We start from the raw sequence: 15,720 nt of genomic DNA, 5'->3' as shown, positions 1-15,720 counted from the left end.
TCACACACAAAAGAAACCATTGTGGGTCTTGAAATTGAGCAGCCTTGAATGAATTATGTCAACTGTAGGGAAATTAAAAAGTGGTCTTTCTTTGATTTGTGCAGTTCATAACCTGCTGATAAGAATATTTCAGTTCAGGAAAGCGCTAGAGGAGCTTCCGCAGAAGACATGCAATGCTCATTTCCTTTCCGAGACTCAAATATTAGAGGAGCCACACTCAAGATGAATTGTTATGGCTAGAATGCTTTGGAAACGAGAACAATAAAGTTATCGTGCCAAAGAACAAGGTTTTCTTAGTCGTGTCCAACAAAATTATGATTTAATATAATGCAAAGTGTGTGTGTAAAAAAAAAAAGAAAATGAATGCACACCCAAATGCAATTGGTGGCTCTGTTTTATGTGTGACTTGGACAGTCACCCACCCTCCAACTTTGCTTATTACATTTATTTAATCCAAATGTCTCTAACAAGTGCCAGTGGGTGAGTTCATGCCCTTTTCCTGCCAAACAGATCAAGTAGACCAATAGTGCAAAATATAAGGTGGCTTTCCAGTACCTGCAGAGAATAGAAAAGTCAGCAGTGTCCTTACCTCAGCACGCTGTGTTCTCGGCTGGCTGGCGTCTGCCTCAATGGCGTACACATCCACCAGGTAGAGGTCAGACCCCTGTTCTCGATCCAGCTCTGCAGCTGTCTGTATCACTCCTGTGTGTCGGCCGATGGTGAAAAGGCGACCCACAGCTTTTCCGCCGCTGCGCACCGCCACAATGAAATACTCCACTTTGGTTGCAGAGCCTCTAGGACTCGAGGCATCCAGGGAGATGACGTTGGTGCCCGGTGGCTGGCCCTCTTTGAGGATGGTGATGTATTTGGGCTGGGAGAAAACAGGTCCATCCACTCCTTGAAGGATGATGGTCAGCTCAGTTCTGGAGGTCTTGCGGTCAGTGCCGTGGTCCGTGGCTGACACTGTAAGGGTGTACATGAGTCGGGATGGAACCAGCTGGGACGCCAGGCGAATATCCCCACTGTACCTGTCCATGATGAAAGTGTCCGAGTCACCTTCCACAAGCTCATACTCCACCTCCCCATTCGCACCATCGTCCGGGTCAAAGGCCACCACTGTGGTCAAGATGGAGCCGATGACTATGTTAGGCTCAGCCACAAGTGCATTCTGGGACACAAAAGTGGGAACATTATCATTAATGTCCGTGACCCATATTGTTACATTTTTCAGGGCATAGCGACGAAATTCAACTGGAACTGCTTGGTCAGTGGCTTTGATTGTCAACTCAAAGAGATTTGAGAACTCTCTGTCAATTTCCTTGCTGGTGTATATAAGCCCAGTGCTTGGGTCAATGCTGAAGTGGTTTCCCCGTGGAATCTGCTGAATAATCGAGTACTGCAGCTGGCCGTTTATGTCTGCATCTGTGTCCTGAGCTGTAATGGTCATAACTGAGGCAGAGATAGGAAGATTTTCAGGGATGGATTTGAAAATGTCTCCAGCGGTAAATATGGGAGGGTTGTCATTAAAGTCCCTGACACGAATAACCACAGGAATGGATGAGGAGCGGGGAGTTCTGCCATTGTCCTTTGCAGTGATGTTGAGTTTGTAAAATGACTGCGTTTCAAAATCCAGCTTTTTAACCAAAAAAATGCTGCCAGTGTTAGGGCTGATGCTGAAAGTGCCATGGTTGTTTGTGGCTGTGATGCTGTACGTTATGTCTGCATTCTGACCCGAATCTGCATCGGTGCCGGTCACAGAGGCCACCAGTTCCCCTAGCCTCATGTTCTCCAGGACGTCAACCGACAGTGAGGATTTAGGGAAGATGGGAGAGTTATCATTTTCATCCAAGATGCTAATGCTAAGCATACAAGAGGAGGATAAGGGCACAGCCCCAGCATCGACAGCTATGATTTTTAGTGAATATGAAGATGTGGATTCATAGTCAAGTTTTCCAACCAAAGTCACCTGTCCAGAGCTACTATCGATTGTGAACTGGCCTTCCTCGTTGCCTTCAGCGATGTGATAGCGGACCAGTCCATTTTTGTTCTCATCCACATCTGAGGCAGAGACCCGTAGCAGCTGTGTCATGTTTTGAGCTGATTCAGAGATGGAGGCCTGGAATATGTCTTTGGTGAACTTGGGCGGGTTGTCGTTGATGTCTTGTATGTAAACTTGCACTTTGGCCTGGTCTCTAAGGGGTTTGGGGAGACCCTGGTCTGACGAGACAACCACAAAACTGAACACAGCGGCGCCTCTTTGTCTCATGAGTGACTCCCGGTCCAACTGCAAAGTGCTCGTCAACTCCCCTGTGATGGCATTCAGCTCAAAGTTGGGCTGTGGAGTCTCAAATGTGTATCTGACCTCACTGTTTGGGCCAAAGTCCTTATCCTCAGCAAAAACCTGCCCAACAAGCGACCCTCTCTTCTGTTCTTCCTCAAAATGAAACACATAATTGGTGCTGTTAAAGAGAGGACGATTATCATTTACGTCATCTAGAATCACTGTTACATTTACAGTGGCACTCAGCGGCTCCACAGCCCTGTCTTTGGCTGTAACCACCAAGTTATATCTGTCCTGGATTTCTCTGTCCAGCTCCGCTTTGATGTACAACTGCCCGTCTGGAAAAATGCCAAACACATCACCTGTGTTCCCACCAGCGATGTCATACATAATCTCGCCATTGAGACCGGAGTCTTTGTCAGTGGCCTCCACTTTAAAAAAACGGCTGTTGACAGGCTCAGATTCCAGGATGATGACCTCGTATGAGAGCTGGTCAAATACAGGTGAGTTGTCGTTGACGTCGTATACGCTGACGATGAGGATGAGGCTGGAGGTGTGCTGAGGGACTCCCGTGTCTGATGCAATGACTTCAATCTCATAGGAACTTGTCGTGATCTCCAGCGGCCCGGTCAGCGTGATGAGGCCATGCTTCTCATGAATATGAAACAGTCCTTTGGGGTTTTGTTTGAGGCTGTAGACCACCATGCCATTTGCACCTTCATCAGGATCTGAAGCTTTGGCCTGGAATATTACATGACCTGTGCTCCAGTTTTCCACTGCGCTCACATGCTCCACAGCGTGAATAAAATGAGGAGCATTATCATTTAAGTCCTTTACAGTTATGTTAACAAAGGCCTCTCCTGTGATCTCCCCAGCTCTGGCTACAACTTTGAGTTGATAAAAGCCCTGCTCCTCTCTGTCTATCTGGCTTGATGCTGTGATCTGACCTGCACTGTTGACAGCAAAAAGCCCTCTCTGGTCTCCTGAGGTGATCAGATATGAAATGTTTGTATTTAAATCAACTGTGGTTGCTGACACTGTCCCTATAACTGTCCCAACACCTACATTTTCAAACATGACAAAGCTGTACACTTTCTGGCTGAACACTGGTGGATTATCCTGTGTGTCTATTACAGTTACAGTCACAATGGCCGGTGTGTGTGAGCGCAGGCCACTACCATCTGCTGCTGTCACCTGCAACTGGTAAGCAGTTTTCTCCTCTCTATCCAGGGGCACCAGTGTGGTAATTTTGCCTGTATTGCTATTAATGCGGAATTTGGAAGAGTCTCCAGCTGTAATTATATATTTGACTGTGCCGTTCCTACCCAAATCGGGGTCTGTGGCTGAAACCGTGGTTACATAAGAACCAGAGGGCTCGTTCTCTTTCACATTTGCAAAATACTGTACAGGATAGAAAACTGGCCTATTGTCATTGATATCCCAAAGGGTGATATTGACTTTTCCTACAGAGTGCAAAGGGGGGCTGCCTGCATCTGCTGCCTGGATGTGGAGTAAGTAGGAGGCCTGATCCTCCCTGTCAAGCTCCACGCCTGTGCTTAATCGCCCTGACACGACATCCAGGCGAAACAGCTCCTGGACGCTGGCTGGCGTCTCTGCATCAAATGAAAACCGGATAGTTCCATTGGCCCCAAGGTCGTCATCTGAGGCAGACAGCACCACCAGTTCTGTGCCGGCCGGAGCGTGCTCCACCAGTGAAACATGATAGGTGCTCTGTGTAAATGTAGGCACTTGGTCATTCACATCTGTGATGTTGACTATCAGTTTAGTGTAAGACATTTTGGGCTGCAGCCCCTGGTCTTTGGCACTAATATTGAGCACAATTTCAGATGCTATTTCTCTATCCAGCAAAGCAGCACTGGTTACCAGACCACTGTTTTCACTGATGGAGAACCAGCCCAAAGCATTTCCAGACACAAGGGAGTAGCGCAGGTTGGCATTCTGCCCAGAGTCACCATCTGTTGCAGAAACCCCTTTAATGTAGCTGCCTTTTGGTATATCTTCACTGATATCTACTCTGTACACCGTCTCCTGAAATATGGGTGGGTGATCATTGATATCATTCACAAAAATAACCAGACTAGCAAAAGAAGACCTAGCCATCGGTTTACCGTTGTCTGACACAGACACAGTCAAGTTGTATGAGGAAATTCTCTCTCTGTCTAACACACTGGCCACTTTGATCAGACTTAAATTGGGCACAGGAGATTTGTGCACTTCAAAGTGCCTCTGCTCGTTGCCTCCTAAGATTGAAACAGATATGTTACCATTAGCTGTAGAGGAGTCTGCATCTGAAACGGTAAGCAAAGCCACAACTGTGCCAATCTGTGCGTTTTCATCTACAGAGGCAAATTTAGAAGTAGTGGGAAAATAACGGAATTTCACGACAGGGTCATTATCATTCACATCTAAAAGTTTGATAGTGGCTTCTGTTCTGCCTGACAGAGAGGGCACCCCATTATCTACAGCATGAATAGTCAGAGAATATTCTTTTTTACTCTCATAATCCAAACCTTCTTTTATTATAATAGTACCTGCTTTGGGGTCAATTTGGAAAGGTGTCCCATCATCTAAAAAGTACCTGATCTCGGCATTTGCTCCCTCATCCTGATCTGATGCTGTAATCTGCAGGATGCTTGAACCTACAGCTGCATCCTCAAAAACACTGGTTTGATACTGGTCCTGCTCAAAAATCGGGGGGTTGTCATTTATGTCTTGAATAGTGACGTTTACTTGCATGTAGCCAAACTTTTTCGGCTCTCCTTTGTCCTCGACTTCAATCAGGAGCTGGTAGAAGGGAGTAACTTCCCTGTCCAAGCCTCCGGTTGAAACAAGGTGCAAGAATGCCCCCTCTCCACTAGGATTGACTGTAATATCCAAGCGGAATTTCCTCTGCTCGTTGCCTTTCACTATTCTGTACGTGGTGTGATCGACTCCGTTACTTCCTATGTCGGAATCTGTAGCAGTGTCCAGGATCACTTGCCTGCCGCTGCTGGCGTCCTCCTTAAAAGACACGACAATTGACGCGTCTGGAAACACCGGGGAGTTATCGTTAATATCCAAAACTACTATCCTGACCTCAGTAGGGTAGGTGGGATGGCTGGACAGCACCACAACGTTGATGACATCACTTTGCAAAACCTCTCTGTCAATCACAGATGAAGTGGAAATGACTCCCGTGGTGGCGTTAATTGCAAAAAGTTTGTGATTTTCGCTGAAGCGGTACGTGAAGCTGGGCTTGGTCCCTATCGTGCCCACATAGGTGCCAATGGGCTGTTCCTCTAGGACTTGAAACTCTTGACGGACTTGGCTGGATGCTGAGTACCGCGACAGAGTCCATAACATCAGTAGAATCAAATGAAGCCGGCCTGAGCCCATACCTGTGAGCGCCATGGTCAGTTAGCCAGTCCACCTTTCTCAGACAGAGTTCATGCCTATGATGCATCAACTTTACTGAGTTTGGACGAGTCACTAAATCATTGTATTCCAGAAAATGTGCAGACAAAACTCAACGAGAAACTCTTTCCACGCTTAGTCAGTGTACCAAAGTGCTCCAGAAGTGTTATTTTATCCTGCGCACCGCGCCGTTTAATTGCAAAAAGATCCTCTAAACGGAGAGAATTATTCCTGCAGCTCAGGAAAGTCTCATTTCAACTCTTTAAATAGCATTTTCAAGAAGAAATCAGACAATCCGATGAAAGACAAAAGAAAATAAAAGTTCCCGACTCCTTGGAGATGCGTAAAAAAAAGTTTATCCAAAGTTGGAGCGCAAGTCAGCGGTGTTAAGTGTATGCAGGCGAGCGAGCCTACGCACCGTCCCGTAGAATAACGGTGCAGACGCTTCAGTCATATTGTGCTGGAGTCCCAGTAAGTTAGAACAAAGCCGGAGTTCGCCAAACTCCCTCCCATCCCCAGTCCCATTGGATAGCGGTGCTCCTGCCTGCCCGCCCACAGCCTTTCCTCCTCTATTGTGGAGTACAGCTCGCTATCCCCGCTTGTGGAAGAGGACGTCAGTCAAACACGACAGGTAAGGATGCCCCAAGAGATCTTAATTGTCAAATAATATGAGACATATTATCTTTTCTGCAGAAAAAAGGAGACAGTGATCACCACAGAAACTATTTATATAGAATATAAATGTATACAGTAAAGGCATAGTTTAACAAATTCTTTGCATAAAACGAGGTGAAATTCTTCAAAATAATCATTTTAAAACCATTCAGGGCGCTGTAAAGTCCTCTTTGACATGCCAGACCACATTTTCAGAATGTATAAACGATTTCAAATATAAAGATGGTGAACAAAACACAATAAAGTCTGCACGAACTTAAAGAAATGTCGAAATTTCACAAGCTGCTTTGGAAGTAGCTGCTTGAATTAAAATGACAATTCAGATGAATCATTATTAAATAACATATTGCGTTTGAACTGCAGAAGAACTATTAACATACAAAAAACAATTCTTATTTATATTATATATATTAAGGCCACGTTCTTTCGAAAGATGTTATAATTAAGAGTTTATTAGAGCTTTATTAGTAAGTTTTTTTCTTCACTGAATCATACGATCAAGTAAGATATTTGCATATAATGTAAGGTACAGCGAGCGTCCAAGTCATAGGTGAGTCGCTCCATCTAGTGGCCAGATTATGGTACTTCCGAACAAACTGTAACACTATAGTGAATACGGGACAAAGCCACTCCTGAAAAATATATAAAATAAGTACACAAATTGATTTTAATATTTCAGAAAGAGGGTTGCAACACTTGAATTAATTCACTGTGGAAACCAATACATCAAAAATGCTCCAAAAATAAGAATATTAAAGCAAAAATTTCCATCTTCAATGACTCTGTTTAGAGAAATATAATTCAGATATTATAGACTGGTAATAATTATAGAATGGTTAAACAGCATTTGGATAAATTAAGGGTTACAAATAAGTAAATTAATGACAACATGAACAGCATATTATTTTACATTCATGAACCAGAACATTAATACTTATTTTGTAATTACTGGCAGATACATGACTGGAAATGTGGTCATTCAGGAGGCAGGCTGTTGCTGTTTGTATAAAAACTGCACAAATAGAGTTTTTGCTGTGTAAGTTTATGTTACATTACATTCAGTCACGCCATAATTGCTCCATCAGTCTGGTGGGTGTCAAACATACGGCCCACGGGTCAGAACCAGCTCGCCAAAGGCGCCAGTGAGCCATCCTGTCTGGCTCAGTGGTTTGCTTTTCAAAGTGTGAAAACTGCAGAGAAGGAGAGCACAATTTTTGAAGTTTTTAAGAATGAATTGTGTCATGAGAGTGGTTTTCCAAACCATTAATGTCAGCACACAAAAGTAACATGGTTACACCAAGGAGACAAACCCTTGTGTTTTCCTGGTTAGAGGGAGCAGAGTTGACAGACTGAATGGAGAAACAGTGAGGCAAAATATTGAAATTGCATTTCTTATTTTTATTTCTTATTTTTATGGTCTATTTCCCTTCAGACCAAACTCGCATGTATGTCTCCCTGTACTGGGACTGGCTGTAGCTCAGGAGTCCAGAGCAGATCATCTATTAATTGGAAGGCTGGTGGTTTGATTCCTGGCTGCTCCAGTCTGCATTGTAAAGCATCCCTGGGGAAGATCCTGAACCCCTAGTTGTTCTCCGATGTTAGAAAGCACTTAGTGTTTGTATGACTGGATGAATGAGACATGTAATTTAAAGCCTTTTGAGTGCTCAGTTAAAGTAGAAAAGCACTATATAAAAATCAGTCAATTTATGTGGCCCGTATGCATAGTTTAAGAGAAGAAGATTGCCACCAATGTATATACACTGAGCAATCTCAACATTAAAAGCAACCATTACTGTGAACAGGTACACTAGTTGCTACCAAAATGGCTCACAAGCATGGAAACAGCACCTGTGTAAGTGGGGACTTTGCCGTGGGTTGTGGGGTGGGGCCTACGGATGGGAATCGGGAACTGATTAAGTTCTCTTGGAATAGTTAGTCTGCTTGCCTTTGCTCTGCAATCAGCTTGTCCAGTCCCTGTGCCAGAGGAGGAAATAGTGTAACAGTCTACAGCGGGGACATAGACGCTAGTGTTACTTTATTTTTATTGCACAAAAAGATGAGAGCCCGATTGTGAAGTGCAAACTGCATCCTGGATAGAAACAATTGCATTATGCTGCTAACGCAACTTCAATTCTTTGTAAGCATCTGCACCGACAGCTAGCCAAGAACCCAGAGTGATGTTGAAGCCGAGTGAATCCTTTAACATTAGTAGTAACAGTTAGCAGTTTAACAATTACTGTTATAGAAAAAGGGAGCACACACGTGTACAAAGACTATTGCTTAAGACAATCAAAAAAAGTCTAACCTCCACTAATACTAATTGCAGTTATTTAGGGAACAATTAAGAAAAAAAAATATTCTGATGGAATAAAGCATGATTGATCTGTCTAAATAGTTTGTGTGTGTTTACCTGTCATCATAAGGAATTTCCCATATTCTTCCACAAAAAGATACTCTGCTCTATATTTAGTTTGTTGGGATTTGGTCGCTCCAGCTTTGGTGGGATTGCGCTGATAAACTGTAATTAAATGATTTCCTATACTTCAGTTAGCGGTTCTAATATTGTGGCTAACTTGCATACATCACATGTGCTGTGCTGTATATAAAAGTTTTATGGTCACTTCGGATATCTATCGGTGTTCACACTGTACATTCAGTAACTGCATGACATAGATGGTAGAAAATCTCAGTTGAAATTGAAAAAAAAATCCAGCTTATTCCAGATACTTAAAAAAAAATACAAAATAATTTTTGTAACCAATCCTACAAACAAACACTGTGTTTGCAGGGATTGATGTTGTTCTATTTCCTAAATGTTTATAGCTTCTGGGAAGAGTTCAGGGTCCAATGAGTTCACTGAGAATTGGAACTGCAGCAGCTGTTCAAATTTCCATGCAGATGATCTGAGAAATGAAGTTTGTTGCTGAACTCTTGCACCACACTTCATATGTCCTCTGAAATAACGTTACAGAGCATAATTACAACCCTCCTGGTTTTGAGAGACATAAATGTTTATTCAGGTTTGGTATTTGACAATTTGTGGCTTCCATAATCAGGCCGTTGACTGCATGGACGCTAAGTAGGACATGAGTCAACATATGTAATTGAATTACAGAGTGGGCTGGACTGGCGGTTGCTGCTCAGACTGTATAGCCTGACAGAAATTTAATGTTTCGGTAGCAGACGGGCAGCATCAAAGTAGATTACTTCCTCACGGGAGATGTTTAGCTAACCTGATTACACCAGCTAAGCCAGGAGCTTGCAGGATGCTTTTGATAGAAATATCAAGTTGTTGTTATGTTTGAGCTAATTCCCTTATACTGACTGATGGGTTTCTTATGCGCCGTCACTGATCCGAGGCCTAATTTTGACGTTAAAGTGAACCACATGCAAATACAGTAGCAAAGTGAAAGCTGAGGTGACTTCTGTAGCGGCCTGTTCAACATTCTCTAAAGCTGGCTGCTTAACTTTGTATCCTGCCATCATATCATATTAAGATTAAAAAGAAGATATGACTGGGTTCTTTTGAAGATATTCTCCGAATTTTCTTTATGCCAGCACACTCATTTGCTTATGTTATTTATCTTAAGGTTTTTGCCTTGTGGCTGTCAGCTGCTTTGGTCAAATGAAAGATCCATTTGCATGAATTTGTCAGACATGGTTAAACTGCAGTATGTATTAATATTTTAACCAAAACAAGTGAGCTAGTCTTCTCAAGTGTCAGTCTCAAGTCATCATAAATGGGGACAGTTGTGTCAGGAAGAGCATTGGGCTCTAATATGCAGATTAATCTGATGTGGTGGCGCCGTAAGGGGGAAAAAAAGGGCAGCAGAAATTAATTACATACTTTTTTTATCCAAAACCAACACATACATGTGCCTAGTTTTAATAAATCTGACCATTTTTCATCTATCCATCCATTGATCCATCCGTCCAGTTTAAAGCAAGAAAGTCCTGGGTTTGAATCCAACATCTGGGGTACGCCACCTAGGGTTTTTCCAATGCTTACAATGGGCCAACTGGAATATTAAAGGCAATGAGTATATATTACCTTATATGAGATAAATCTATCCCTCTTCCAATATTGGAATTTTTAGTCAATGATATGTGAAATGTTAATTATGCTTGAGTAAAGTAAACCATAAATAACAAAACTGGTTAGGCATAATTGATTTGAAAGGTGATGATTATTCCATATGGCTTATCCAGATTTTTTTTTCCAATTTAATGAACTCTGTGGTAAGGTCTACATGGATTAAGTAGATTTTTTCTGAATGTACTGAATCCAAAGAGAAACAATCAAGACAAAGCTGAATCAAACAATTGATCAGACTTGGAAAAATATTGGCATTCCAAAAAATAAAAATCTTCAGGATCTCCTTTAGCTCCCTCAGTCAAACAGCAAATTGTGTCTTTGTGCTCAACATTTGTACTATGGTGACATTAAAGGAAAGAAATAGACAAGACACAACACATGAATACAGGTCGCTCTTCGTCATATCTTAATGAAATCCAGCTATACTGTTTAGTAAGCAGTTCTCTCCTGAATGTTTTCCAACATAAAGTAGAGCCTTATAAACTATTTGAGGGCCAATGCTCTGCTTGGGGAAATCACCACATGCGCGGGGCAAGTTAAGCCATGCAGGGATCTAACCACCAGTTCTACTAGTTCATTAATGCAAAAATCTGGCATCTGCACTTTTGTGATCATAATTAGACATAAAATGGTGAGCGCTTATGGAGTGTTTAATTTTTTTTTCTGATGCCTTGTAGATAGCTGCATGCAAAATAAGTCTGGGAGAAAGATAAAATAAAAGTGAAATGAAATTATACTTGGCGCTGTTGTTAGCCAAACATTTAGCTCAGGCAGGCAGATGTCAGAAAAGTGAAATCCCCTCAATAAGATTACTTCAGACGTTCAAAGGCTGTTTCCTTCACTCTTAAAAAAGCTCAGTGCAACTACAGTGCCTACTCTCATAAAATCTATCAACATATTGTAAAGTCAAAGCCCGGTCATAAAGATCAAACGCAGGCATCAGTGAGAAGATGAAGGGCTGCTGTAATCCAAAGCAGCCATTCACGCACTGCGTCGTGTCTCCCTTGAAGAGTACAGAAACGGGATGTGACCTGGATGAACTGACGCAAAAAGCGCAATCGAGTTTGAACATGAGTTAAATTAAAAATTAGGACAGATAATGGAATGTTAATCATCATCTTTTCATTCACCGACACTTGATTGCAGTCCTTAGGGTCAGTCGTGTCTCATCCTTGCTAAAATGTAGAGAAACCAGGTTGAAGAGGGAAGTAGAATAGTACTTTTTTTTTTAAACAAGCAAATCATTGCTTTCGGTTGCAGGCAACAGGGGCTGGAGTTGAATAGGCTTTTAAAAAGCGAGCTACAAAAAGGTTATTGTATGCCTCGGGGAAGCCAGAGCCAGCAAAACAACACTGCCTTCTTTTCTAATAACAAGTGTGTGAAACGGCCAAGCATTAATGCTGACAGCTGATCTATTGCATGTCTGTAGTTGTTTAACTTGCTTCTGGGTTTTAAATTGTCGTCCTGGTTTTCTGCTAGTTTTCCCAGTAACTCCTTGTTGCTGAGTCTAATGTGAGGGCCTGCTGTTTCCTCGCATGCTCACTTCATCCCATTTTCCATCTCCCTTATTTGCTCGTCAAGAAGAAATATCAGGAAGAGGAAATAAACGGGTAGTGAGAAATGAGATGTCATTTTCACCAGCATTTGCCAAATAAACCAAAATGTCTCGTTGTGGGGTGAAGGACTGTAAACTGCAGTGTACCTCACCGATGAAGTGTGCAGGAGGTTTTTTCAATATTTTCATACCAGATTTAGTCAGATGGGGAAAGCGTGGGTTAATGATATATGCTGGAGTTTAAGAAAATTTATATTTATATTGCATGTGTGGTTTTCATCGTGCTAAATAACTATAGGAAATTTACCTAAGATAGAGTGACCAGCTGTCCTCTTTTTTGCAATTGTTGACTTGTAAAAGCCTATATGACATTTTTTATTTTACCATTCATTATCCGCACATAGAAGGCATAATTCAAATATGTTAAAATTTTCTTTAAGCAAACAGTATTATTAAAGTTCTTCATGACTGGGCCAAGTGTTCTCTTTTTTTGAAATGAAAATATGGTTAGCCTACCTAAGAGCTAAACTTTATCACATAACATCAGTGGCAGACCTCAGTAATGCACCTTTTTGTTAGTCTTTTCATGAAACAAAAGAAGCTACCACCACTCCACTTACCTCTTGCTCTTCACTCATACTCTTAGGTTGCGCCTTATGCTGGAAACCAACTACATATCCTTATTTTGTCTTTTTAACCTATAAGAGAAAAAAAATTGCCACTTGGGGGTCATAAAAATCAAAACTGTGAACAAAACTTGGCAAACAGTAGCTTATTCATGCATCTAGTTGTTATGGAGCAATATATTGGCTCAGTTTTAGTTACGTTTCTGGCAAACTGGTGAATGCAAGTCTAACATCCACACTCTTTTAGCTCTGTTTTTGCCCTCTATCAACTAGATCTTTAGCTGCTAAGATAGAACCACTTTGTCGGTACTTGACTGATGCAGATCTGCTTTAGTGCTTCTTGAGGACCAATCTAATAACAGAAGTTTGGATAAGTTCTGTGGGAAGAAAACCATAGCAGACAGAATCTAATGACTGCATCTCAGGATGAAATCTGTGAATGTCATGCAGTAGCCATTGACGTCAAAGGCTGCAACCTAATTTCAAGCTGGTGCCAGGTTTTTGGGAAAGGCACCAATCTTTCTGGTGGAAATGCATGGGGGTGGTTGAAGCTCGGGTAATACTAGAAAAACAGTAGCTGGTGCCTGTGACACAATCAAAATTCATATTAATTGCTTACGTTCAGACTCCAACCAGAACCTAAATTATGTGAAACGGCAACTCTAAATGTTGTTGCTGTGGGAAAATGATTTAACTAGATTTAGGTGCTTGGCAACCTTGCTTTTGCTTTCTTTTGTATCCATCACAGTACGAGTGAATGCGAATGCTAGATGGAAAGCACCTATATATATGTATGAAGGGTTGTGAACAGATGAGTGAGGCAAGTTGTATAGAGTACTTTGAGTGGTCCGGTAGAGTAGAAAAGGGTTATATAAGAGCCAGTCCATTTACCCTTTACTTATATATAACTTGAAAATTGGCATCGCAAATACTTGCAATTGGTTGCAGAATGAAAAAAATGTCATACAATCACCAAACAACCATGATTTTTTCCTAGTTGCAAGGAGGTTGCCATCCTATTTTTACTCTAGTGGGACCCAGCCATTAGGCACGGATAAGTATATGTTTACAGCGATATGAGTTATGTAAAAATGAATAAAAATAATGAACCTATTCTAAATTCTACATTTGTATTTGAATTCTGCTATAGGAATAGTAACTTTGGGTTACTACTTGGACTTCCTCTTCATATCATTAGTGTTAGACAGATGAAACATTATTGGGGTTTACATAAGCTTTTTATATAGTGTTACCTCTAGTGGATTTTAGCTTTTTACAGTGGCTTGCAAAAGTATTCGGCCCCCTTGAACTTTTCCACATTTTGTCACATTACAGCCACAAACACGAATCAATTTTATTTGAATTCCACATGAAAGACCAACACAAAGTGGTGTACACGTGAGAAGTGGAATGAAAATCATACATGATTCCAGACATTTGGCACAACTGTGTAAACCTACCAAGACAAGACTGCCCACCTAAACTCACAGGCCGAACAAGGAGAGCGCTGATCAGAAATGTAGCCAAGAGGCCCGTGGTGACTCTCGACGAGCTGCAGAGATCTATAGCTCAGGTGGGGGAATCTGTCCATAGGACAACTATTAGTCATGCACTGCACAAAGTTGGCCTTTATGGAAGAGTGGCAAGAAGAAAGCAATTGTTAACAGAAAACCATAAGAAGTCCCATTTACAGTTTGCCACAAGCCACGTGGGGAACACAGCAAACATGTGGAAGAAGGTGCTCTGGTCAGATGAGACCAAAATGGAACTTTTTGGCCAAAATGCAAAACACTATGTGTGGCAGAAAACTAACACTGCACATCACTCTGAACACACCATCCCCACTGTCAAATATGGTGGTGGCAGCATCATGCTCTGGGGGTGCTTCTCTTCAGCAGGGAAGCTGGTCAGAGTTGATGGGAAGATGGATGGAGCCAAATACAGGGCAATCTTGGAAGAAAACCTTTTGGAGTCTGCAAAAGACTTGAGACTGGGGCAGAGGTTCACCTTCCAGCAGGACAACGACCCTAAACATAAAGCCAGGGCAACAATGGAACGGTTTAAAACAAAACATATCCATGTGTTAGACTGGCCCAGTCAAAGTCCAGATCTGGCTGTAATGTGACAAAATGTGGAAAAGTTCAAGGGGGCCGAATACTTTTGCAAGCCACTGTATATGTAGATTTTAAATTTAGCATCTGTACACCATCACTCTTAAAGTTTTTGCATATTAGTGTAACTTTGGACCTCGTAATGAATTTTTCACTCAACAGCAGTTGGAATCCACTCCACATCTTTCATTTGTTAAATTTTTATTGAGTATGACCTCAACTGGCCAAGAAACTGCTTATTGGTCAATAGCCCAATTACATATGGGGCACTGAAAATGGGAGACTGTGTAAAAAATGGCTGCAATACCTAGACAGTTGATAGAGTATGTTTGTCTGACACCGTGAAATAAAGCTGAAAGTCTACACGCCAATCCTAACTGCCTGATTTAAAATGCACCATGGTAGCATACAGAGGCAAAAAATGTAACCAGTGTCCACAACCTCATGTCCCTAACTGTAAAATGAAAATGTCAACTGTCATTTTTTGGGCCTAATGTTTTTGTATTGGTTTGTATTTGACCACACCACAAACAAACAGGACAATGTCACTTCATTCCTTTCTCATTTAGAGATCCGCACTGCTTTAAACTATAATTACCATAATGCAAGATTGCTAGTATATGTACAATGATGCTTTTACACAATTATAGACAAATGTCCAGGATAGCACTATAAGAGTCTTTTTGCATTCTGTTTTTGATTCTTAGTAAAAACAGCAACATACAGACGTTCAGGTGACAATTAAAATCTGCCACAAATCTACACAGCCGATACCTCTCAGCCAAATAAAGCAAGACCACTTAAAGACAATAAATATTGCAGGGAATATCTGCCATTCTACATGCAATACCACAGCTGACCTACAGGGGTCAATGCTGCATCATTAAAAAGTCTTTGATCAGGACCCCCGAGCTCCAGTGAGACAGTGCAAGTTTTTAACCCCCACCCCCATCAAGAAATAA

The 15,720-nt window shown here is 41.8% G+C and overlaps 1 protein-coding gene across 1 annotated transcript in view; it reads right to left on the bottom strand.

Moving 5' to 3' along the window:
• fat4 (FAT atypical cadherin 4) overlaps nt 1–6,139 on the bottom strand; it is a 105,682-nt gene extending 99,543 nt beyond the window's left edge. The window contains exon 1 of the mRNA XM_004571123.2: nt 590–6,139. Within this exon, the coding sequence (XP_004571180.2) occupies nt 590–5,692 (5,103 nt within the window). The 5' untranslated portion in view covers nt 5,693–6,139. The remainder of the gene's footprint in view (nt 1–589) is intronic.
• Between the last annotated feature and the right edge of the window lie 9,581 nt (nt 6,140–15,720).

Source organism: Maylandia zebra, linkage group LG2 (genome assembly GCF_041146795.1).
Source record: "Maylandia zebra isolate NMK-2024a linkage group LG2, Mzebra_GT3a, whole genome shotgun sequence".
NCBI lineage: Eukaryota > Metazoa > Chordata > Actinopteri > Cichliformes > Cichlidae > Maylandia > Maylandia zebra.
This window is presented reverse-complemented; position numbering and strand designations above follow the sequence as displayed.